At 44.9% G+C, this 26,939-nt stretch overlaps 1 protein-coding gene across 1 annotated transcript in view; it reads right to left on the bottom strand.

Moving 5' to 3' along the window:
* Positions 1-26,939, bottom strand: part of PTDSS1 (phosphatidylserine synthase 1) — a 320,734-nt gene that overhangs the window by 179,820 nt on the left and 113,975 nt on the right. Inside the window, exons 5-6 of the mRNA XM_086966028.1 lie at positions 24,011-24,169; positions 2,057-2,208 (exon numbers count right to left, since the gene is read on the bottom strand). Coding sequence (XP_086822154.1) covers positions 2,057-2,208; positions 24,011-24,169 — 311 coding nt within the window. The remainder of the gene's footprint in view (positions 1-2,056; positions 2,209-24,010; positions 24,170-26,939) is intronic.

Genomic DNA, 26,939 nt, shown 5'->3' with positions numbered 1-26,939 from the left:
CAGCCCTGATCACTGCACCCAACCAGCAATCCTGCTCAACAGGATGAGCCTGCGCCGCCGAGTGCTGCAATGTCCATCGCAAGTGGCTCGACAACGCTGTATCCTGACTTGGGAACTCCAGAGGTGAGGCACTCACTGTACTGCTGAACATTGTCAAACAGCCGGAGTGGGCAAGACTGGGCCCAGGCCGGTGGTGCCCCGGAAAACTTGCTGCTAACAGTACTGCAGCACTTTAGACATTTGACTAAATTCCTAAAAGGTCAGAAGAACTCTTCAGTATGGCTTAATAGTCTGCTTTCCCTGATGAGGCCATCATTGAATGGGGAATAATCCTGAACACATTACATCATAAAGGAGGGTGGGACAGGGATTTACCCGACAACTACTAAAACCCGGCCTCAAGGGCCATGGTGCTATTGCATTTGAATGTTGCATCTCTTTGTATGTGTAGAGCTAGAAATAAAATGCTGCTTTTTCTTATAAAAGTAAGTATTCAGTTGGACATTGATTTATTGTTCATACACATTGCATTTTGAGTTAGGAGTCGTGTTCAATGACCTGTAGAGTAGTGCAGAAGAGGTACTTGGCCCAGTTGAGCGGGATCAATAGTAGGTCGGGCCCTGGGACACAAGGAATAAAAGACCTCAACCACCAGGGTTCAGCCCAGTGGTCCCTGCATGTCCAGTTCTGACAGAAACAAATGCGTTTTCCTGAAGGCCTACTTCCAAGGCCATCACACTAGATCTAGCCTTTAGTTATGTGGCTCAAAAGACGCTGCAGGTCTTCGCACTCCCCAGTGGTCTCAAATCCCATATTACCTCACACACGACCCCAATGAGAGCACAGTGGTGCTTGCTAGAAGTGTGGTCTCCTTGCCCTGCTTAATAGAGTAGCTGCACCAGAAAGGCCATACTTTTTCAGACAAGAACTAAACACCACCACTTCACACCTTTCTGAGCAAGGCTCTGTGCTAAGAGAAATGTAAATGCAAGCATTATAAGTTGTGGGTGCCTGCAGAATCCCAGTCTGAATCAAAAATAAACCTTTCTAAAAATAATTTTTGGAACACTAAAAAGTCTGCCAATTAATTAGATTGTCTCTTTTTAGTACAATGCTATAAGATTTCACTTTCTAGCTTATTTCGATGCAAAGGTATACCATTTTAGTTTCAAAGATAGAGAGAGCATAGGCTATGGCAAGCCCATCTTAGCCTTCACAGACTATGACTATTTAGTCTCTGCAACTTTAGAAATATGCAAGTTAATATAGTTTGTGTTTTCATGTCTAAACACTAGGCATCTGGGCCATGTCAATGAACATTGTGCTGCTGACTTAATGTTAGAATGAGACTTAAACTGGTAAACGGTAAAAAAAAGAAAAAACTGACACAATACTGATTGGCCTACAGTGGTGGCACAGGAAAGCTAACCAGGCCTATAGCTATGTTTTTAAAGTGATCCATATGGCTGGTGTAAAGCCACACTTTGTTCCATGTGGGCCATTCGACTTTTATGCCACTTGCACAGGTTGTGCACGCCCTCATCATGGGTTTATCTGAAAGTTAAATCTACCAAGTGGTTGTCATAATTAGGGGTAGAGCTCATGCAAGGGGGTGGAGGGGTGTTGAAGGATTAAGCAGTCTCATAGCGACCAAACTTCCAAATATGCCAGAAATTCTGTAAAACATATTAGGAGAACCACGTAAACAGACTTCCTTAACTATTTTAAGATCAAAAAAAGACATCAACAGGCAAAACGTTAAAAAAATTCTTAGAAATTAGATATTGGTAAAACACTGGCTTAGTAAATATAGGAACAACTTACATTAAAGAGATGCCTTTGGAAGGTTAGAAACTCTAAACCATGAACGCAATGTGCAATCATTTCTTATACATTTGTATATACATGAGAAAAATTGCAAAATTCCACTTAAACCATAAAAAATTTAATGCGATCGTATTTCATAAATTGTTGATATAAGAGTATTAGGTGCTCATAAACATCCAGGTTTTTAACATAAAATAGAACCAGCGAGCGAACTTGTAAAGTGACCTACTTGAAGCTTGCCCAGTGATAGGATCTCATTTCCAGGAAGCGACAAACTACCATGCCCAACCAGATGCCACCCCCGTTGCATAACAGGATGTCCAAAATGACCTGGTCCCACCAGCACTCAGCAAAGTTCGGTAAAAGATGCATAAAGAACAGCTAAAGAAAAGACAAGAAAAAGGTGTAAACAAAATATATTTTGTCACAATTCCATTTTTAGATGTAAAGAAACATTTAGTGCAAAATAACAAATAAGCACCAAAGATATTTAGGTAAACGAATAAGTGTTTTGCATTACATGAATCAGCTCATAACTAGCACGTACAGCTGGAGGCCGGCTAATAGCACCTATTTCACTATCCCATGAAGGGAGAGTCATTACCATAAGTAGTTCTGCATTAAAGCATTAATAGCCCTTAAATACGAAGTCAATGAATGTAAGTCTGTTCTGATGGTGTAACTATCGTCTTTTGCTAACCAACAATAAACAATGCATTGTACAGTCATATTTACTGTAACTGACAGTTTACTGTGCTACAAAGTAAATGTTCTTAAAAGGAAGACTTCATGTTTTTTCCTTAAATTCCTGAAGTGTATTTAATTTTTGCCTGTAAAGCAATCAATCGCAGATTACATGACAGCTTGAAAAAGGAACCAGTTTAAGACAAGAGTAATCCCCCATTATCGCATTACAATTACTTACTTGCTATCTAATGAAGTATTGTATTTTCATGCACATTCATCACATACGCGAAAAAACATCAAGTCAAAGAAATGCAATATGTGCAAATTAGGATTCCAGCGTGCAGGTTTATGTAACGTTTAATGTGCAAACAGCAGTATAAAAATGAATGCAATATCCTGATACCTATGTTCATAGACTGGGTATTGAAAACAGAATTGTCCTAGGATGACCTTATTCGACAGACAGAGACTGGAGAGTGGATGTGTTAAGTGTAACTGCCATAGTGAAGGAGCCTGAGATTTTGTAGGAAGTCTTTAGGTTGAAGAGGCTTTTACTGCATCTATTAACTCACTACTAAGTCCCTCTACTAATGGTTTGTCAAAACTTTTTGACCCCTCATGCATTGCTTTGCGGGATCGTTATCAGTACAGCGTAGAATCCGTATGTTAAGAGGAGTGATATGCAATTATTTAGGACAGGTTAAGAGGACACCTTCATTTTTGAACCAGGTATCCTGAAAATTATTCGCTTCATATTTGCTTAGAGATGGTCTCCCAAGCATACCTTAAAGAGAACGAGCTCCGCAATATGCTTTTTGGACAATGAATTGCCCACAATTGGAAATCCAAAAACCATCCAGTCATTTTATTTTGTGCAACTTTGCAATATAACTTCTGTCGCTTTTCCCAACTTTAGCAACTAAACATTAACACTTGGCAGTCACCACCTTTGGTTTTCATAAACACTGCCAGTACACAGGTTAGCACTCTTAGCCGCTCCATCGAGCTCCCGATGACAGAAGGAAAAGGAGCGGGCTGACCGAAAGACTTGCAGAGGCTGCTCCCGAAGGGGGCTCGAGAGCCGGCGCCATAACCAGCGCTGCGCCCGGGACACAAACAAACTAGTGGGGGCCGGTTTTTTGGCGCGCGAAGTGACCAGGAGCTAAGGAAATGCCGGCCCTCCCCCAGCAACGGCCGCCGAAGAGGCGCCGACCCCCCCGGCCAATGGAGGCCGAGGCGGGCTACGAACTCTCCAATGGGCATGGGGCCTACCTGGCCTGGAAGGCGAATGGGGGAGGCATATAAGCGCTGCTTCCCCAGGCAAGCTCCTATCTTATCGGAGCGGGGGAGCAGCACCGGCGGCGGAGCACAGATTCTTGTCGAAGGTTCCAATTATATCCAAGGGTTCCATGGACGAAGGCGAAGCCCTCCACGACTGAGGAACCAGCCGCCGCTGCCCGAAGAGGAACAAGGGGTTTCCAGAGACGTCGGGGTGCCCCCCCACCCCCGTTCCACTTCCAAGAGCGGGAAAGACGGCCCGGCGCTCGCCGGAAGCAATGGTACCCTCTCCGACTCGCAGGACAGAGCATGCAGCAGGATGACATCAGAGCTAGGCGGCACCTCGCAGGAACCGGGGTCCAGGAATTTGGGATCAACTACCAGCTGTTGGAAGGTGACCGAGGCGGAGCAGGGTGCCAGAACGGCGACCCGAATGCACCTTAAGCCAGAACGGCGGTGCTCACGAGGAAGCAAGCCAGGGCGGCCGGCATGTTTTGGCGCAAGCAGCTGGGATAATGAAGGAGCAGCAGCCAGGTCGGACTACCAGCTGTTGGAAGGTGACCGAGGCGGAGCAGGGTGCCAGAACGGCGACCCGAATGCACCTTAAGCCAGAACGGTGGTGCTCACGAGGAAGCAATCCAGGGCGGCCGGCATGTGTTGGCGCAAGCAGCTGGGATAATGAAGGAGCAGCAGCCAGGTCGGAACCAGTCGGGGCGGGCGGTGGTGCCCCCGAGATGACAAAGGCCGGGGCGGGCGGCAGTGCCCCCGCAGCTATCAAAGGAGGTAAGAAACCGGGTGGCGCGAATATTGTTTGCTGCCCGGCAATGCAAGGTACAGGGAACTAGGGAGGATAGAAAGCGCCCGATACCTACCATCCTTGGCAGGCTAGAGATCGAGGTTGCGGCACTTATGGCGGCGCCCCCGCAGAAGGACCGGTTTCCAAAGGTGCTTCAGGCGGTATGGCGGCGGTGCCACCTAGGGGCGCGGGTAAACAAAAAAAAAAAAAAAGATGTCGATAGCAGCCAGTGGCCCAGGCTGGTCAGGTCATCTCACGCTGCGGCTACGGACCGCGGCGGGGAGGTCAGGTTCGAGCCTTAGATCAGCTCCGCACGGCTCCTACAGCAGACACTCGCGCTAACAGGGGATCTCAGCAAAGAGATACATTGGAAATAAGGTAAATAAAATAAAATAGTAAATGATAGGCGGAGGACTATTTTACACAACACATACCCCCGGAGCTCTCATGCCGGGAAACGAGGATAAGAAACTCGCGCTACCAGCGCTTCAAACGTGCTTTTGTTTTGAGAAACACTTCTCGCACCACACCCCCACACTTCATAGGCGGGATATGCATAGATGCCTGAGCCCTTGTGTGCTGGCTCGGCTGCGCACAAGAATCAAGATTGGTTTAAAGAAGCCAAAAGCCTTTCGGAATACAAGCGGAGAACTGCGCAATTACAAGATAAGTAGTGACATCATAACGGATGCAGTTTAATCTGATTCGGGGATTGAGGGTCAGCTGTATGATGTCCTAGTTTGGTGCAGAACAACCATATTAGTGGCAGTTTTTTCAGCTCAGGATATAGTTGTAATACTGGGACCCCGACCCTCTTTTTTGGTGCGACACAATGCGGGTCTGGAAGTGAAAGTCTTTTCGGGAACTTGAGCAGAAGGGCACTCCTACCTGCCCCTAGACGGCCATTACACCGGGGACACAGGGTGGGGCTTACCCTAAGCATGTTCAGAGAGTGAGATTGCCCCGGTGTCGGTATGCCCGTGCGTGACCTTTACGGCAACAAGACAGCGAAAATGAACCAGGCCATTGTACAAGAGCCCGTGCGGTGCTCCCTTGCGGCTAAGTAAAGGCGACAGGCGAGAAACTAAATGCTTTCAGAATGAAAGTCATCATGGGATTCTGGGCACAGCACTTAGTCGCCCGGTGCCTGTATCCGTAATGTCAATATAATGCCCAGGTAAAGCGCCTCCAATACACCCAGGGCGAGTTTGCGCTAGATAAAAGATATAGTCGGAGTTTGCAGGGTGCATTGTGATAACTCCAGTTAAGACAACGACCCTTGTAGAGGGGTTCTTGGTGCCCTGTCATTTCAGAAGACCTTCATGGCAGAAATAATATTGGGTAATCTGGAGCTTGGTTAATTACTACATTAACCGGCAAATACTTGTAGGACCAGCGCCACTTCTTTCATCAGGATAGGAAGGTATGCCTATAATATCCACCACCCGGGCAACTAGGTGGACAGGCCAAGTTGCGCTCTCATAAGAGACAAGTGGGGATAGATTGCTAGGCGAAGGGGGGGCTAAGACCCGACCCAAAATGACGGAAAATTGAGATAGAATGAAAATTGCCTTGCCTTTCACGACCCCCCATGTGTAAAACCATTTAGGAGCATGGAGAGACCCTATTTCAGCCTGACCGTGGTGATTCGTCTGACGGAGCCCAGAGGAGTTTGACACATGCAACGCTATAGTCACAGGTGACAGAGGGTTAATAATTTTGCCGCAGACGGCTTGGACTAGGCAGAGAGCAATGCCCGCAATCAGGTTAAGGTTAGAGGGCTGCCTGGGGGCAGGGGTGCCGTTTTCTGTGATGGTAATCACTGTGGTATCCAGTTACTACATAATAAATCAGGCGCGCACATCAGATACCTTACGAATTAACTACTCCCCGAGAGCTGCTGGGTGCAAGGAGGAGCGAGGCAGCAGAAAACATGGGTTGAGTGGGGGCGCGATGTGAGGGGCTCCACGGCACGAGCTCCGATGAGGGGAAGACGGATCCGTCTTTCAAGATACTCAGAGAGTGGGTAAATAGATAACAGCACACACAGAGTCTGCCTGAGCGCCGCGGGAAGCGAGAGATGAAAGGCACACAGGAATCAGACATTCGCAAAGTGATTTCGCGAGGTCAGGTCACAGCGGGCATTACTGATTCCGTTCGCAAGTGTAGTAGGGTCGCTACAAGGTTGGGGAGCCCTGGTGTTCATATGGCAACCTCCCTGCCGGTTTGCCTAATCCTGCTTAGGAGTCCGTGACCGCACTCACATGGTGCGGAAGGGAGCAGGCAGCGTACGATTGGCTGAATTACCGTGTGCACCAAATTACCCCGAAAGGGATAAGCAGCTGTCAGCAGCCAGTTATTGCCCGGAGGTTATCCAAAGGTTATTTGCAGGCTGATCCGGGAGTGGTTTAATCGAATCTCCGGGACATAAGAGTGCCCTCGGGAGAGACATCATAGCTTCAGTTATAGAACTCCCCGAGATTAGGGGACAGCGTGATGGATCTGCGGGCTTGGAGACTTTTCTCATAACACATAACTTGTATAAGTTAACTGGTTCCTGTTTGACTCCACTTCACTGGCATTTATTCTAACATCGGGAGGTAGCTCGGTGGTAGATCGCGTGCTGGCGGTATCAGGCCGCGGGTTCAATCCCGGGCCTCTCCAGTTAATTTAATAAATAAGCGCTTTGAAGAGCGCATCGCTTTCTTTAGTCAAAAGGAACATATGATATTGCGAGGCATACGAACAGCACGTTGGAGTGCAGAAAAGGAGGATTGGAATAGCGCCTAACAGTGAAGGTGTGCAGCAGCGCTACCAGCTGTAATGAGTACTCTATTGCACCCCGAAGGTACGAGCATCAAAGCGCTTTGCTTTCTTGTATAAGGGCGGGCATAAAGTTATTTTTCGATGGTTAAAGCCAGCCAAGGGAGCATTTAACAGTGTTTTTTCTTTATTGATGTTGATGCTTGGTGGCCCAGGCGCGTGGGAGAAAGCAAGAGAGACCGGAGAAGAGAGGGGGCTATTTGAGACATCGAAATTGTGTGAAATAAAAACCCCGGGCTGAGCAAACTGCAGCTTAAATAAATAAATAAGTTTTATATGGAAAAGGGCTGGCAGACCTGCTGACTGGTCATTAGCTACCCGTTCAGCGCCGATGCTAGTTTATTTGGGTGATTAAGAGCCAGGCTGACTCATCCCTGCCCCCAGCAATTTGTCTGGAAAGCATGAAATCGCCCAACGTGCTGGCAGAAGCAGAGGCTTATGTAGTAGGAGTCTTGATTCGGAGGTTCTGTGTTTTAGTCATAGTAAACAGTGCCGAGGGTTAATGTGCCTGCTGCAAGGGACAGGGACCATGCAGATCACAAAGGGAAGGTAGAGCCAACAGGCAGCGGGTCAACACTCTTGTCAGAGACTTCCTTTTGGTAATAACAGCATACAGTCAACCAGGAGCTGGCACAGAACTTGCAACAGAATAAAAAAAAAAAAATAAAAAAAAATTTTTGTGTCAAAAACATCCGCCAGCTCTGCAGTCTGGGTAGAATAAGGAAGAAGGAGAAGGTATAGAGAACAGCCCCCCCCCCCCCCGCCCCAGCGCTAACTGCCTCCATCATTTCTACCTCTTTTGGCTAAACCAACCTTGGAAATTGCAGTCAGTATGTTTACAGTAAGTTAAGATAGATCTCGGCTGGGGGCTGAAAGGTGCCCGGTTTTTAATAAAATGTCCAGCGCCAACTGCCCCCCATCATAGCTATCCCCTTGGCTAAACCAACCGTGGAAAGGGCAGTCAGTATGTGTACTAGAGGATAAGATAGATGGAGGCTGGGGGCCTGAGGTGTGCCCAGTTTTAATCAAATGGCAGCTAGGGCGGAGGGGTGCCGGAGTCCGAAAGAGGGGTAGTAACTCCCACTCCCACCGAGGAAATCCAAGATGGCAACAAGTGGCATAAAGCCAAGTGCCTCAACAGGTATTCAAGGTCAATAACATCAGTTCCAGAGAGTGGGGGGGGTAACATTATAACATCTGTTATGCAGCGCAAATATATCCTGTGGTATCATGAGCTTTACAGATAGTAGGTATTCTGCCACCCGAGGGGGACCGACCCATGACTCCATCCTTCCAGTGAAACATAAGTACAGTGGAGGAGCGGGGTGGCAGGTACGAAACAAGTCCCATGTGGAAATTCCACAAGGAAAGGCGCGATCGGGGGCGTATATTGAATACTAGAATAAGCAAAGGCAATGCAAAAGCCTTAAATAACAAAATAAATCTTTGGACAGATTACAATGGAGTAGGCGGCTACAAAATTGAGCAAATGTTTACCAACGCAGCGTTTACCGAATTGGAGTGATCGCTACACCTCCATAGAACCGGCCCAGACAGCCTGCGGGTAGTGCCCTGGTCCCCGGGGACAAGGGTAAGAGTGCGAGCTGGGGTGGTCTCAACATGAGATGTAATTACGCCCACTATACAGGCTCAGACGGGCAGGAGAAGAGACAAGGGCGGCCTACCACCTTGGAAAAAGTAGAGGCAATGCTCCTGCAGGCCCCCCGGGAAGCCTCACAAAGGGCTTCGAGGGAGAAAACGGAAGAAGGCAGCCTCGTGAGGAATAGAGGGTGGATGCTCAAGTCGGGCCAACCTGGGGGGGGTGTGATTGTCTTGGCAGGGTGCAAACAAGGAAGATCAGGACGTAGTTGGGGGGAGCCGCGGGGAGACGGAAGCCTCCCAGACGGCGTGGCGAAGAACTACGCTGATATCGGTTGGTACGGAGGCACACCGGAGGACGGTGTGCCAGAATAGGTCCACTCACCTTCAGATGCCTCACGGCTGGGTGAGTTGGCCTAAGGACAGGTGTGTAGGACCACTCACTCTGGGATGCCTCACGGCTGGGAAGGAAGTTGGCCTACCAATGATGGGGGGGGTAGCAAACGGAGACGGCGCTCGCAGCCCAGCCCCCGCCTGAAGGCAGGGCACAACAAGAGTCGGACAAGGTAGCGAGGGGGCCTAACTCCGGGACAGAAGCTACCCACTCCCCGCGCAAAGTGAGCGCAAAAACCAACCTATCAAGGAGAACGACCCAGAAGGGCCAAGAGACAATAACAAGGAAGTTTTGTCAGGACATAACATGCAAAATATGCAAAGTATATACATGTTTCTTTGTATTCCTAATAAACTGCGGCCAACAAATGACCACTATGTGACAAATGTGTACGTTGGCTTTTCTTGTCCGCATAAGGAATACAGTATGGGCAAAGGTGGTATACATGTGGGAATGGGGCAGAGTGCGGGGGTTATTGCAGAGGCTGCTCCCGAAGGGGGCTCGAGAGCCGGCGCCATAACCAGCGCTGCGCCCGGGACACAAACAAACTAGTGGGGGCCGGTTTTTTGGCGCGCGAAGTGACCAGGAGCTAAGGAAATGCCGGCCCTCCCCCAGCAACGGCCGCCGAAGAGGCGCCGACCCCCCCGGCCAATGGAGGCCGAGGCGGGCTACGAACTCTCCAATGGGCATGGGGCCTACCTGGCCTGGAAGGCGAATGGGGGAGGCATATAAGCGCTGCTTCCCCAGGCAAGCTCCTATCTTATCGGAGCGGGGGAGCAGCACCGGCGGCGGAGCACAGATTCTTGTCCCACCCACCCACACCTAAGGAACAGCTATGTCGCAGGGCTGAGGAACAGGCAAAGCGTGGCGAAGAACTACGCTGATATCGGTTGGTACGGAGGCACACCGGAGGACGGTGTGCCAGAATAGGTCCACTCACCTTCAGATGCCTCACGGCTGGGTGAGTTGGCCTAAGGACAGGTGTGTAGGACCACTCACTCTGGGATGCCTCACGGCTGGGAAGGAAGTTGGCCTACCAATGATGGGGGGGGTAGCAAACGGAGACGGCGCTCGCAGCCCAGCCCCCGCCTGAAGGCAGGGCACAACAAGAGTCGGACAAGGTAGCGAGGGGGCCTAACTCCGGGACAGAAGCTACCCACTCCCCGCGCAAAGTGAGCGCAAAAACCAACCTATCAAGGAGAACGACCCAGAAGGGCCAAGAGACAATAACAAGGAAGTTTTGTCAGGACATAACATGCAAAATATGCAAAGTATATACATGTTTCTTTGTATTCCTAATAAACTGCGGCCAACAAATGACCACTATGTGACAAATGTGTACGTTGGCTTTTCTTGTCCGCATAAGGAATACAGTATGGGCAAAGGTGGTATACATGTGGGAATGGGGCAGAGTGCGGGGGTTATGGCCTACAGCGTTGTTTAAAACTACAGCGCTCTGCACCTGGAGGTCTGGGCTGTGCATGTGTGTGTAACTCAACTACAATCCCCTCACACAGGCACAGTAATCTGTGGGTATGGCATTGGGTTAGTGCAGGCTATTTTATAATTCAGTGCACCTTCGTAAGGTTCTCTAGCCTCAGGGTGGGGATCGGACTCATGGTTTCAAGAGTGCAGTTTGGCAAGGGGTTTAAATGCAGTGCTGTGGACCATACTCAAATGAAAGTGCTTGGAAAAAAGATGGGCGATCAACCTGCCCTGGCTGCTGTTTGTCTTCACTTTCCAGCCCTAACTCAAGCGGGCTGTGACAATGAAGCACTTCTACCGTACTCCTTCACAGGAGTAACCAGCATTGGTAGACAGACACAGACACACAATAGCTAAGGATTGTCTTGTGTGAGGCACACTTGTAGCTGTAGATTGCTTTCTGTGTGGTTTGGTGTCAGTCTGCTTGAATTTTGCCCCCAGTCTTTTATCTGGTCCCCTCGGTCGCAACAGTAGGTTGGGTAAAGGGCAGAGGTCAAGGGGTAAGAATTTCGACTTGGGAGTGAAGGCCTGACTGGATTTTAGTCATCTTGAACTCTGGATGTCTAACAGCTGAGCAAAGATTTGCAACTGAATATTGGTATATGTGCCCTCATTTTCACCACTTTATCATGGGTTAGCAGGTCACACTCACCTCTTGCATTTTAAGAGAAGAGTGTACATAATATCACACATTATTGCCTTTTCTTATTTTTTATAGAGAGACCCCTGGTCAGCGCAACACATTCAATCCTAAGTCAATTTCAACATTCCTCGCTAGTAATGTATTTGTATGGGTTGTTTGCAGAGCACAAGTCATAAAAAAAGAAGTGGGGGGACGCGGTCACGGGAAGAGAAGCCACGAAGGGTGCCGAGCTCCTCGTCCTAGAGAGATCAAAGAGTGAAGTCCAGCTGTTTGGCAGGGGGGATGTCATCCCCCCGGTAAAATAAGTGGGGGGATGCCGTCCACCCGCGTGGTACCCCGACTTGTTCCCTGTTTGTGAACTCTGATGCTTTCAACACTTAGGTATAAGATCAGGAGCACAGCGGCCCAGTGGGCTGTGCTTTATAATGGCAATTATCTACACACATTCAATGCATCTTCGTGTACATATTTTTTTACATCTTTATCGGACGCTTCAATCAACTGCAGACGGAAACTTTATTTGTAGAGCCCAGAATTCGATTTTATGATCCAACACAGGTTTGCAGTGCTGTGCATATTCCACAGAGTTGAAGCATTTTGTGCAATATTTATGGTAGTAAATCCGCTTTCTTATATTAATTGCACGTTAGAGTACTGATGCTATTTGTATCAGCCTCGAGAAAGCTCTAGGCCCTAGGGGTTCAAACATATTGGCAAACTGTCGAGCACTAGGATCACATTTGGATTATTGCTATTCGCATAAACAGATTCTAGAACAAAGCACAGAAACACAGCACCACACAAAACCATAGTCTCTCTTCCTACTCAAAGAACTATGGATACTTGATCCTAATACTTGATGGTTATCTTGTCCCCTTCCTAAATGTACTGACGAGCTAGCTGTGTATTTTACTCCTCAACTGGGGTCGGACACTTTCAATGAGTTCTATGGAGTTAACTGTTGTCCCATAGCTGAAAAATAACAAACTAGAACTATTCAGCTATATCAGTCAGAGGTTCCATTCTCTGAGATTTACTTGTTTAAGGCTTTGAAGACGGACATATTAAGAAATGGGCGAAAACTCACACACATATTTGCTTGCGATGATTTGACATGATCGCAACGCAGGCTACAGTGACCAGAGGCCAGAGAGCAAGGCTGCGGCTGCATCACTTCAGCAGGCAATGGGGTCCTCATGTTATTCTTGAAACGCCGCAGAATCTTACACCTTTTATTCTAGATTAACTCTCGTTCAACCAGAAAACTGCCCACTGCCTTTTCACTTTCACATGGCCCGCTGCATCTTGCCAAACTTACTGGAATCCATTTAAACAAAAATTACTAATATATGTTTTCAAGGCTGGCAGGTCTGGATCCCATGCAGGAAAACACTCCATTTTCAAATGACCTTTTTGCAAGCTCCCACACTACACATTTTTGGGGGTTTCATTTTTGGGTGTGGTACGGCATGGTAATTTGGGATTTATGTTTTTTTATTTAAGGGGAGGAAACATTTCCATAAAATAAGAGGTAATCTCGCTGAAATACTAAATGGGCATCAGAGTGGATGGAAACTGCAAAAAAAAAAAACTCGTATAGAGCGTTTATAATCAATGTGGTGTCTCCTGAGGAGTGGAAGAGGAGTGCAGCATGTTCAAAAGGGACAAAAGTAGGTCTGGCTGGTCAGAAGAGTACTGAATTGAGTTGTCGCCCAAAGAATCTTACACCTGCCTAAAAGACATATGCAAGTAAATCAGGGGCATAGATCTGTTTAACACTGAAAGTAGCCTGGAAAAAACCAACAAGGCAGCGAGGTGACAAATAACATGGAAGGGGACAATTTGAGCAAAGTGGGAGCAATACAAACTTTTTAAGGTGGAGCAGACAAATTAGCAATAACAGGTGCATGACAAATAATTTCGGACTCTGCACTACACCTCATCTTTTACATACGTGGCTGTAAAATAGAGAAAGCAATGGGGAAAATAATGTCAAATAGGGAAAAGAAGGACAGGGAGCGCCTGTTTTCTGAAAGAAAGTGAAGGCCGGGGATAGGTTGTATTGGACTAGGAGATCTGCTATTTTAGTTAAGTGTGAAGTGAGGCCAGGACATTTTCAATAGTGAATGTTTTAATGTGTGTTACTAGGATTTGGATGGAGTTGTCAGCATGATGAGATAGCCATGGATTCCAAGAAAGGAACAGATTGGGCGTGGTTTGGCGCCTACGGGGCATGGCGGCAATCGGGTAAGCGCTCCGCCAGCGGTTCTGAGAACCCGCGGTTCGCGACTACACCCGACTTCAACACAGCGAATTCCTATGCCGGAAGGTGGTGGACACACCTTGCGGATGTCTCCGAAGCCTATGGAGGTCGTTTTCTTACCTTTTGGGGCGCAGTGAGTTCCTTTCAGTCTAATGCCGATTTGCGGCCCCCATTTTGTTTTCCGGCGTGCGACATGCGCAAAACAGCGTCTGAGGGGCTAATCTCCTGCATTTTCCTCAATTGCTCCTCATTTATGCTATTTAAAGCGGATTTACAGCGGATTAATGCCTAGAAAGCTGCATCTCATGCCACATGTAAGCTCCTTTCTCCACATGCCGCCTTCATTGTTGTTGTGGGATACACAGCTTCTTCTATCCGCCATTTTGTGACTCCCTACAGGCCCTGTTCTTTATATCGCTGCTCATCATTGCTGAAGCCGAAGACTCACCTACGGGGCCTTTTCTACATTTTGAAATAAAATTTTGGCCCTCATACATGCTATTCACTCCCTGACTCCATGCCTAGTGTTTGGCCCCCTGCAGCATAAGGCTGAATACGACGCTCCTACTATCTGCGCTGTAGCTTTCTTTTCTTCGCTAACCCCTGTATCTCCTCCTTGCCTCCTATATCAATCAGAGCTAGCGCCTGTGGCACAATATTTTCTACCTGGTTGACACAGAAAGACATTCCTTGTTGCTTGCATCATATGGGAAGAAATAAAGGTATTTCTGCCTCTAACACCTTGAGGTGCAACTTCGTCAAGAATTCTAAGCTCTTCCCCGCTCTAGCCCGATTGCCGATTGGAGGCATCACATTTGTCCCCTTCTCAGGATTCAGAGATGGAATCGTCGACATCAGTCCCGGGCAAAGCTACTTCCAAGCGGCTGAAAAAGGATCCTCCTTCTCCGCCCAAGTCGTTGTCGCCAGTCTCTATGGAACTTTTGTTAGAAGAAATAAGGGCTCTTCGCCCCTTCATGGAGGAAACAAATACTAAGCTGCAAATTTTAACGGATAAGTGGTCAAACATGGACGTTAGAGTAACATCAGTGGAGCAAAGTGTCACATCTTTCCAAGAGACAACGTCCAAAGTCTCCCACCTGCATTCGCAGGTTTCTTCCCTTCAGCGACAGGTGGAGGAGCTTGAAAACCGAAATAGGCGTAATAATTTACGTATTTACGGCTTGGTGGATGGTTGTGAAGGGACTGACCCAATTACCTTCTTCAAGTCTTTCTTGCCTGAGTTGCTGCATTTGCCAGAGGATACTGTCCTTAATATCCAGCTTGCTCACAGGCTTGGGCGATTACCTTCTTCAGTCGCTTCTTCGGCGAGGCCGAGAGGAGTTATCATGTACTTTCTCGAATACACAGATCTCCTAAAAGTCCTGTCAGCCTCTCCCCGGCTTACCTGGTCAGGGTCCCCTCTGATTTTTGCTCATGATTATGCTAAGGCTACGGCAAGTCGACGCAAAGCTTTTTTGGATATGAAAGCAGATCTCCGTTCTATTGGGGCCCGTTATGGATTATTCCATCCTTGTCTTTTCAAGGTTACTTACAACAACAAAACGACAACGTATGAGGAACCTGTACGCCTTCAAAGTTTCCGGAATTGCTGCAAAGCAGCCGATATGGATTCGTCTGGTCCTTCTTCTTTTCCTCCTTAAGTCTGCTTATTTCGCTGAAGATTTTCCTCACTGTTGTTTCTTTCATGCATGCTTCTTAGTTTTTTATAGCTATTCTTTTTTTTGACTTTGTTGATGATTATTATGGAAAGACTCCGATATAGTTGTATTCTCCTTTGTATACATTCTATCCTTTTTACTGCGTTTTCAATTGTTGTTTCTCATGTTTTGCTTTCCTTCTTTTCACAGGGCTCTTCCTTATTGTTAATCGCCTGTTTTTTGTAGATTTTGTATCCCGTTCCGTGGTGTTCCTCAGGCTGCGAGTCTCGCTGATCCCGCAGACTCCGACTGCTCCATGTGGTTCCACCCTCCCTCCCCATTCCTGTTCCCGCTCCTGATCCTGGATTCGTTCCTGGTTCCTCGTACTCGTCCTCCCCTTTTGTGTAGGTATGTCTCCTTTTTTTTGTGTCTTACTGTTTTAACTTTTCAGGTGTCAATCCTTTTTTCTTCTCTTCATCTCTCTCCATCCTTTTCCCGTCTTGCTGGGTGCTATTTATTCCTTTGGTATTTTTTCTCCCTCGCTATTTCTTCTATTCTGTTTCTATGTTTCATTCACGTTGCTACCTGTTCGGTTAAATCTCTTCTTATATTTCTTTTCTTGTTATTCACTGTTCAGGGTTTTGAGCTCTTTTTCCTTCATGGGTTCTTATTAGGCTTTACCCTATTTTGTTCATCATTTTTAGCACTATTCTGAATGTCTTTAAGAATTGTTTCTTGGAACGTTAAAGGTCTTCACTCTACCATTAAGAGGCAAAGAATTTTATCCCATTTGGCCAGGTTAAATGTTGATTTCGCTCTTTTACAAGAAACTCATCTCTCTGATGATGAATCTGCTAAACTCAAGAGAAGCTGGGTGGGCAAAGTGTTTTATTCTCCTGGAGATGGCAAACGTAATGGGGTAGCGATTTTATGTCGTAAGTCACTTTCATGTTCATTAATATCTCAAGATTCTGACTCCAATGGCAGATGGCTCTATGTTAAGCTATCCTTAAGGGGGGTTCCAATTTCTTTCCTTAATGTTTATGCTCCCACAGGAGGAGATCCTACCTTTTGGCACATGATGGCAACGCACATTACCAAATTCATTGACGGCAATTTTATATTGGCGGGAGACTGTAATCAACCCCTAGATCCCTTCCTAGACAGGCATTCTAAAGTCTCCTTTATTCCTAACAAGCCCCATAAATTATTTGCTCAGGCCATCTCACAGCACAGACTTATTGATGTTTGGCGCCTGTGTCACCCAACCACTAAAGAGTTTACTTTTTACTCGCCTTCTCATGACTCCGAATCTAGAATTGACTATATCTTCTTATCCCACAATATTGCACAGACTCTTACCAACGCAGACATTGGACCCATCTTGCTGTCTGATCACGCCCCTGTTTCAATTAATGTTGATATAATTCCTAAATTTAAAGGCCCTAGGAGATGGCGTTTTAATAACACTCTCCTATTGGACCCTAAGTTTACCGCTTATTTTAATCAGTGTTTTCTTGAATTTTTCAAGCTTAATGACACTCATACCCTACCCAAACATACTATATGGGATACTTTTAAAGCTGCAGCAAGGGATTTTATAATTACTTTTACTGCTCTGAAGCGGAAAGCGGCTCGAAAATGCACTGGGGATCTCCTCCAAAAGATCAAGAGATTGAACACTCCTACTATACCTCTCATTCACAGGATAGTTTGACGAATCTTATAGAGGCTAAGATGCAGTTTAACAAGAAATCTACAGAAGATGCTTCTTTATTCCTGTTAAAATCTAGTGCAAAATGTTATGGGGATAAGAATAAGGCTGGGACGATTTTGGCCAACTATCTGAAAGTCAAGCATAACAAATTACACATTGAATCTATTTCTGATGATGATTTAGTACTCAAGCATACAGATGTTGATATTTTGTCGGAATTCTCTTGCTTTTACGACACTCTCTACTCCTCACTCATCCCACCACCCAATCACTTTCACACTTTTTCTCTAGCATACAGGCACCAAGTCATTTTCCCATAGACTTGTCTTCTTTGGAGTCAGACGTATCCCAGCAGGAACTACTCATTGCACTTCAACACCTTAAGAAAGACAAGGCCCCTGGACCGGATGGTTTCACGGTTGAATTTTACCTTCATTTCTCCAAACTTTTGATACCGAAACTTCATTCTCTAATAGATTCCTTCCCTACTCTGGGTACTTCCTCAGTGTCTATCTCGGACGCTCACATCTGCCTCATACCCAAAGAAGGAAAAGATCCCAAACATTGTAAAAATTACAGACCCATCTCCTTAATAAATGTTGATTACAAACTTTTTGCTAAATCTCTCACCACACGGTTAGACCCTTTCCTACCTCACCTTCTGGGAGCAGAACAATCCGGTTTTGTTAAAGGACGTTATATTACTGATAACTCCAGACTTTTGTTCAATGTCCTTTCCAAAACCTCTCGGTTACAGCATTTCCTTGCAGCAATAGCCTTAGACACCGAGAAGGCATTTGATAGGGTTGAATGGACATATTTATTCCACGCTCTCAAATGGTTTGGATTTGGCCCCAAGTTCACTTCTCTAATCTCCCTCCTCTATTCCAATCCACGTGCAGCAGTTTGCGCTAACGGTTTAGTCTCTTCCTTTTTTAATTTAGGCAGGGGAGTTCGTCAGGGTTGCCCCCTCTCTCCGTTTCTTTTTAATTTGGCTCTAGAGCCTTTTCTTTCAAACCTTCGTCAAAATCCTCACATTCATGGATTTTGCACGACAATCTCATATCAAACTGGCCGCATACGCTGACGATGTTTTACTTTTTATATCCGACCCACTTGAGTGTATTCCTGCCTTCATAGATGAAGTACGCGAATACTCTGCAATTTCTGTCTATAAATTAAATAATGACAAGTGTGAGATTCTACCCTTAATGAAATTTACTTTTAAGCCTGACTTTAGCGCCTCCAATTTTACCTGGAGTTCATCCCACATCAAATATTTAGGCCTTCATGTCACCCCTTCCATTTCGGACACGGTCAAGCTTTGCTTAAATAAATTTATTCAGAAAATATCCGACCTCACAAGCAGATGGCATCCTCTTCACTTATCGTGGTGGAGTCACCTTGATACTATTAAAATGATGTTATCTCTATAGTTCTTTACACAATTTCCAATATCCCAGTTCCCATTCCAGCTAAATTTTTTAGGAAAGTCAATGCTACTCTTTCTGCCTTCCATTGGAAAGGCAAAAAAGCCCGGATGTCTATTACTAGCTTAATTCGACCCAAGTCGGAGGGTGGTGTTAACTTTCCAGATTTTCCGGCATATCAAAAGGCATTCCTTTTGCGGCAAGCGTCCCTGTGGCTATAAGACCCCGATGCCCCCAGCCCCTTATGGGTAACGGTTGAACGCCTTGCATTATACCCTTTTTCCTTTGCTGAATACCTTTCTTTCTCCCGCAAACCACAGGCACTATCCACTCCAATACACAAATTCACTACTAAATTACTTTTATCTCATAACCCTGCCCCTCCTACTACAATCGCTGATTTTCTCACCTCCACCATTTGGCATAATAAAAACGTATTAATCAAAAATAAACTCTTTTACTGGAAATCTTGGAGGCAAAAGGGACTGTCATGGGTATCTCAATTATTCTCAGGCTCTACTCTCATACCTTTCTCAACTCTTAGCCAATCCTTTAACTTGCCTGCATCCTTTGCTCATAAATACCTCTTACTCACAGAGGCGGTGCTGGCGACTTGCACTCGTCTTTCTCAATCCCACACACTTCCTCTTTCTCCCAATCCTACCTCACACCTTCATTCTCTCTTACGCACTCTATCTAAAGCCTCTTCTATCTACAGATTCCTTCACAATAAAGACTGTGAGATTGAAGTCGAAAGTAGAGGAGCAATGGGAACATGATTTTACAACAACCTGGTCAATACATCTGTGGGATAAGCTGTGGATCAAATTACGCAAAACCTCCAGTACAGCCACTTTAACACAAACCCTATTCTTTACTTACAATAGGCTCCTTTTCACACCGCACGACTTCCATAGGAAATTTCCTGCAACCTCAGATCTCTGTTGGTTTTGTTCTTCCCCATGTGCCACTTTATTTCACACGCTATTCACATGTACTGCTGTTCATGATTTTTGGAAACAAGTTTGGTCCCAAATCAATGCTATTTTTCACTCTCAGGTTCCTTTTTCTTTCACTCACATCTTCCTGGGTAGCCTTTCCTCGTGCTGGGCTGATACCACACTTAATGTCCAAATTGTTGATTTATTATTGGGCGTTGCGTTCCAGTTAACTGGAAACAAACTACAAACATCTCTTTTAGAGCATGGTGGTATAATGTTTGTCATAACCATAGGCTCTATACTGTTTTTGTTTACCCTCTTCATATGGCAACTAAACGTATGGCTTTATGGCTTCCCATTACGTCCTACCTTGAGGAGTCTGCTAAACGTTCATTTCGGTTACGTCCTGATCAACAGGAGGTTCCGAAGCCCTCTTAGTTATTGGCTTTACTGTTCCATGCTTCTTTTGTTTTCTCATTCTTTTCCATTACAATTTGCTTGGTCCCATGTAAATGATATATCATTTTGTTTGCTCTGCCTTGTAATTCCTCTTAATTATTGTATTGCTGCACTACTGTATTTGATTGTATGATTCCCTCACTGTTTTACCCATGTAACCTAGAATCAGAATCAGTCCACAGAGGAATAGAGCTAGTTGGGGGTTTTAGTGGGCACAAAGTTAGGGAAGGAACAGATATAAGAACAAAAATGAAGTTATAGCGCAAGAAGGAGGGTCGAGCATGGATACTAAGTGGGGCTGCGAATGGGACATATGGGGGTGAAAGGGCAAAAAAGGCATAAGCAAGAGAAGAGTAGAATGTCAGTTGTTACCTCTGGAGTCATTAAATCAGGAACACTGCACTAAAATACTTCAATACTCATCCCTGAACCCTAAAAACCCTCTTATTACCCCTCTATGCCACCATCCCTGAAAGCCCCCCAGGACCCCATACACTACCCAAACCCAAACTACAAAAACCTCTATTTCGAAACACTACCCATCACAGAGCCCTAAAACCTCTTATAACCTCTTTACAATACTCATCCCCTAGAACCAAAACTGCCCTTACTATCTCTACACATTTCCCATCCTTGAACCCTAAAACCCATTATTACGCCTACACAGTACCCACTAAAACCCGCTTACTACCCCTATATGCCACCATCCTGAACCCTATAAGCTCCTTATGGCTCCATGCACTACCCATCCCTGAACCACAAAACCCTCTATTTCGATACACTACCATTCCTGAACCCTATTAACCTCCCTCCTAGTCTTATACGTACCCTATCCCTGAAACCTAAAAAACAATTACTACCTCTATAAACTAACCATCCCTGAACTCTAAAAACTCCTTACTACCTTCTAAATTAACTTTTTTTAAATAATGATGAAATACTCAATAGTACTTTTCAATTAATTACTTAGCAATTAATTTACATAATACTCAATTATGTTATTACTTAAAATAATTGTAAATTATTTATTTTTAATCTTAACTTGGGTAACGAATTAATATCCATGAAACTCTAAAAAAAAAAAAAATCATCTCAGTTCTTCATGGTAATTTTCATGCAGATCCATTAAGCAGAGTTCAAGAAAAAGGGGGCCCCAAAAGTATAATTTTGCTACTTAAATTGTGTAGGAAGAATTGATCTTCAATACGAAAAAAATGGCTGATAGTATTTACACCACATTTGGCATAAAGTTAGAATTTACCTCAAGAAACTCCTTTTTTGGTTTGGTATACCTCCGTTCAGTAGTTTGAGAAAATTGCATTTAAAACGAGGCTCTGATTGGGAATGAAGGGGTTACATTTTAGAAAATGATAAGGGACACTTTGACAGTTAAGGGTCTGCAGATATCAGAGGATGCAAGAATTCAAAGAATGCTCAGATCCCATTGGCTTTTTCTCCAGTGAGCCATTTCAGAACTGCGGATCCAGTGAAGTATCTGTGGATCTGGAAGGATCCAACTGGCTGCCACAACAAACAAAATGCTGTAACCACCATTAAAGGAATCAGGGACTCTGTCCCTGAGTCCCTGAGTCCTGAAAAAAAAATTAAAGGGGGAAAAACGGGGCAGGGTGAGAACACTATGAACCAAACAGGACCACGTGGCCTCCCCTTTAATACAACAACATCAAAAAATGGAGAGAGATTTTCTCACTTGATCTTCGAGTCTGAGTGAGGCCCTGCCATGTGGATTCGAGGGTCCTCTAAGGACTGAAGGATGTGTGGAGGAACCTGGAATCCAGCAATGGCCATGGAAACTTGCATAGGTCTGAGGCACCAGGGCAGGGAAGCTTGCTCCCAATTTACAGGTCCAATGTTGGACCAAATACAAACAAAAAAAAACACAAACAAAAAAAAAGGGATCAGGCCCTGCGACCAACCACTATTGCCTAAAATATGCACAGAGGGTTGGGCGCAGGGTTTGGCCAGAAGCCAAGGCTTACTACCAACCCTTGCTGTGCATGGCTAAAGGCTGCGTGCAGCAGGGACTGGCCACCCATAGTGAACCTACAGGGCCTCGCCAGGGGTTAGGTCTTATGACCAGCCCCCACTGCCTGGCACATTTTCAGCAGGGATTATCTGCCCAGAGTGGGTTGGACACAGGGTTTGCCACCAACCACTGCTACACATGGCCAAATCCTTGAATCTGGCACCAACCCACGCTGGGGATCACGGTTCGATCCCTGGCTCCGGCGTCAGGGGTCTGCCCAGCACCATGCGACTCTGGGCAATAGCTCGCTTAATCTTCCCAACGGCCACCAGCTCCGAGATACCCCTTCGGGTGATTTGTGCATTATACAAGTACTGGATTTTAAGTGAAGCTTTTTCGCGTCGGCGGCACAAGGGTAAAGAAGCTTATAATGGATCAGCTGATTTAAAAAATTTAAATAAATAAAAATAAATAAAAAGGGATCAGACCCTGCGGCCAATGATCATTGTGCAGGCCAGGCAAAGTGGGATGGTTGCCTTCATAAGGTGGAGGCTGACCCTACTAAGCATGGTGACTTTTTGCACAGCGGGGTAGGTTGGCAGAGAAGGAATTGGAGCGGTGCCTGACAGGAGGCCAGTCCCCTGCAGCCACATGCAGTGGGTCGGGCATAGGGCATGGCCAGAGATGAGGCCCTAAAGACAACATCTTCTTCGCACAGTCAATGTACGTGCACAGCAGGGTTGGACATTGCTGGAGGGTTATGCGCATGGATTCTTGGATGCAGTATGTGATTAAAAAAGAAAAACACAAGAAATTCATTGGAAAAAATAAGATAAAAGTGAATTTATGGCTGCCACTGCAATAACACATTAACGCGTGTTTAAGAAAACTCATATATTCCTTTGAAATTAACAGTTAAAGTCTAGTTAGGAAAACCGTCATGCAAACTATAATATGCATACAAAATAAAAATGAAATACATACGAACCAACTACTTACACCTATAAAACAACAACTAAAAGCAAACATTTAATTCAAGAACATCACATCAAATCATTATGTAAATAAAGTACATCACATGTAATTAAAGTACATCATAATCAAACTAAAAGATGATAGTACATTCATAGTTAACTCTGAAAATGTGGTATGGGTAATGTGCAAGATGATTTACAATATTTGCAATTACATTGGTTTCAATATGACAGTCATGTGCAGAGGTAAGTAAAACTGAATTTTTCAATCATGTTTGTAGCCTTTTTCAGCTTTGTAAATGTTGCTCTAATTCAAACCCTCTAGATATGTAATTTTTCACAAATATTATATGTTAGAAGCAATGGGTATCTGCTAAGGTATAACAAATTAAGGTGACATGAGCATATGTGTATTGTCAATGTGATAGCATTGATTTATTTAGTATGACAAGAGACTAGGGAATGTACGACTGACCTACAATGTAGGACTGAGCTGATGGACTAATCTTTACGTAGTAGTTGTGGCTGTTTTTGTTGTACCCTTCCTTAGAATGACAGTTTTAAAGAAACATGGTCAAACTGGTATCACTGTGTATTTTTATATTCAGAACTAAACTTTTCTTCTTTATGATCTATTTTGTTCCTTGAAGGCAGGATTATATATTTAAGGATTTACCTCGGGCCTACTTTTTTCTCCTTTTACCAATTTAACTAGTAGTGCAAGGCCAAATTGCACACTGTGCCCTACTGGATATTTGTCACTTTGCCTAGCCTAGACCTGATGAGCATCTTTTCTCAAACTCCTGTCTACCCATACTTTACAAGCTAGATCAGCTGACGTTAGGACTCAAGGGTGACTGAGCATCTGGTGGAGTGAGGATGTGAGCCTGGGACATAAAATGGAGACAATGTGCGTGAACAGGAAGAGGAGGACATCGTTAGGCTGATAACAGAAAAACAGAGAATATACAAAGATGATGAAGCCATTGTCTGTGAACTGCTTGATTAATATAGTTATCCAAGAAGGATGCAGCTAAATTCATACTCGCCTCTGTGACTTCCCACGTAATGCTGATTGTCCAACACAATCCATAGCTCCTGATCAGCAGAGCCTTCATGGCCCAGCCCCAAAAGTGTCCGAAGGCAAATATGTCAAAATGGCTTAGGATCCTTTCCCAGGTAATAACGTGGCAATTAACTGCATATTCCTGTGGTAAAGAAGTAGAACATCCTATGAAAATGTACCACAAAGTACTGTAAGAGATCTCACTGGCAAAAGCGAAGCAATGAGGACGTAACTGGAACTAGTTCTGAATGTCAGCATAACATTTGACAAAGGTATGTATTTTACAATGTGAAACATTACATTCAGTGCTCATTTTCGAAATATGCACACTTTACTACCTTCTCTGCCGGGGTCGAGTAGGACTTCAAAAACCATTAAACACGTCCAACTTGTCACTTTGAAAATAACAAGTTTAATAGACATCAGGTCAGTTTGAGTTTTCAACTGTAATGTTATAATATTATTTGGGAATCTCATAGCGTTACGACTACGCAATGTTCCCAGATTTGTTATCTCTGTGTGCTTTTAGAAGTACAGTTAAGGTTTTTTTCCAAAAGTAATTGGTTGGGTTCAGACAATAAGCAGTAACTAATCGCAATTCTTAGAGAGAGATGCTTGTGGTATCCTTGTCTTCATTTACTTATTTGGTCTTTCTTTATTCATGGTTAGTTTTAGTTGTGTTGCTTCTTATTTATACAGACCTGCCTAGTTTTCTTGAGCTGGGTCTCAAGACTTTTTTTTAAGTTGAAGGCTTCCAGACGGCGAAGCGGTCTGGTTTGCTAATGACATCTTAGGGGACATTCGGTAAGCTTCCCTGTGAATGTATTCTGCCAATTGCTTACCATTGGCTTTATGGTTTGTAACTCACATTTGCTAGCTTTCTATGTGCCGTTTTATTTGTTTTAGGCTGTGCAGCTTGAGTTCGTACCTCCCGAGCAGCATTTCCTATTTACAGTATTCTTCAGACTGCTTGCGTTCTATAAATAGGCCTTTAACTCTTGGTCTTATCTTGTCACACTTGCTGTGCATTCAAAGACTGAGGTCAAATGCCAGACTCTTCTCTTCCAAGGGAGCTTGGTGTTTACTTTTCTTTCCTCGACTTTAAAGTGATAGGATTTATGTGACAATCTTGCTGTGAAAGAAAGACTTTTTAGCACACAACAACATTGAAAAGTTTGTAAAGTAACTGTACAGATATTTCAGAATATATCAGAATTAGGAAAGCACAAATGAAGCACATTTTTTATAATTCTGAAGACTGGTGTAAACAAATTATCTGAATACAATAAAAAAAAATCAATACACTAGGTGATGGCAACTCCACACATTGTTTGTGCACTGTATACTTTTATCACTAAAACTGTATTGTTGTGGAAATGTAATGGTAATTTAAATGTAAATGTGTTGTCTGTAACGGCAGTGCAGTACCACACCATGCAGACTTCACTCCACGCCACTCTACTCTGCAACACTGCAACACTCCACTGCTCTCTACTTTACTGTGCACCACTATACTTTACTCTACACCACTGCACTCTACACCACGCCAGTCTAGGCCCCTCCACTCTGCACCCCTTCACTCTACACCAATACACTCTACTCTGTACCACACTACTCTATGCCAATCCACTCTACGCCACTCTAATCTACTCTAGCCCACTGCACTTTATCTTGAACCACTCCACTCTACCCAGCACCATCCCACTCTGCACCACTTCACTGTACCCTGAGACAATCTATTCTACACCACTACACTCTACGCCTCAGCACTACATCACTCTACTTCACTATGTGCCACTGCACTCTATGCCCTCCCTTTCCCCCAATGCAACTCTACTCAAAACTAATGTACTCTATGCCAATCTACTCTGCACCACTGCACTCTACGCCACTGTACTCTACACCATTGCAATCTATGTTACTGCATTTGTACGTGCACCCTATTCTACTCAGCAACACTGTGCTATATACCACTTTACTCTGTACCACTATACACTTCGCCACTGACCACTACACCACTCTATGCCGCTGCACCACGCCACTCTACGCCACTCCACTCTATTCTGCAGCATTCCACTCTATGTCACCACACTCTACATCACTCCATGCCACTCTACTATACACAACTGCACTCTACTCTACTGCGGTCTACACTACTCTAGTCTACTCTGCACCACTCTAATGTACGCCAATAAATTCTACAACATTGCAATACTCCACTCTATGCCATGCCATTCTACAAAACTTTATGACACTCTCCTCTATGCCACAAACGTTTAGCCATGCTGTACAGCAGCCGCGCTGATGTACAATATGGCTAAAGGACATTTACAAAGCCAATAGCTCTTGCATAGACCTGTTGGCTTTGCCAGTGCTTAATGATCTTGCTTGCGCCTTTCTGGCTCCAGTGTTTCTCAGGAGTTGAATCTAAAATCTGGAATTTTACTGAGGGGTAATAAATGTATACCCATGGAAGGCTTATATCGTCTACGTTGGTCATATGGGCTGTGCGTCATTAGAGGAACCTTTGCATGAGTCATTTTGGGGGGTCTGCCTTGGCAGGTGGATGATTTGGTAAGTAACTGTCAAGAATATTTCTTACCCAATAGGCTTTGGAAGGCAAGTGGCACACCTTTAATGTCTTTACAGTTTCTAGAGCATGCCTGGATACACTGGATTTATATATTTTGCTGGATCATTGTCTGCCATACCTCAATATATGTTACTTATATTATTTTGGGCGACTATTCTTTTGAGTCTATAAATAGAGGTTTATGTGCCGTTTCGGACCAAAGTTTTTGCTTTAGAAGGTTTTTCCAAATAATGGGTCACAGATAACGATGAATCAGAAAATATGGAAGTGCCTTTGAGAATTAGATGTAACAGTCATTATACAGTAGCTAATTGCGAGG

Source organism: Lissotriton vulgaris, chromosome 4_1 (assembly GCF_964263255.1).
Source record: "Lissotriton vulgaris chromosome 4_1, aLisVul1.2, whole genome shotgun sequence".
In the NCBI taxonomy this organism is placed as follows: Eukaryota; Metazoa; Chordata; class Amphibia; order Caudata; family Salamandridae; genus Lissotriton; species Lissotriton vulgaris.
Note: the sequence above shows the minus strand (reverse complement) of the source record. Positions and strands in the feature narration are given on the sequence as shown.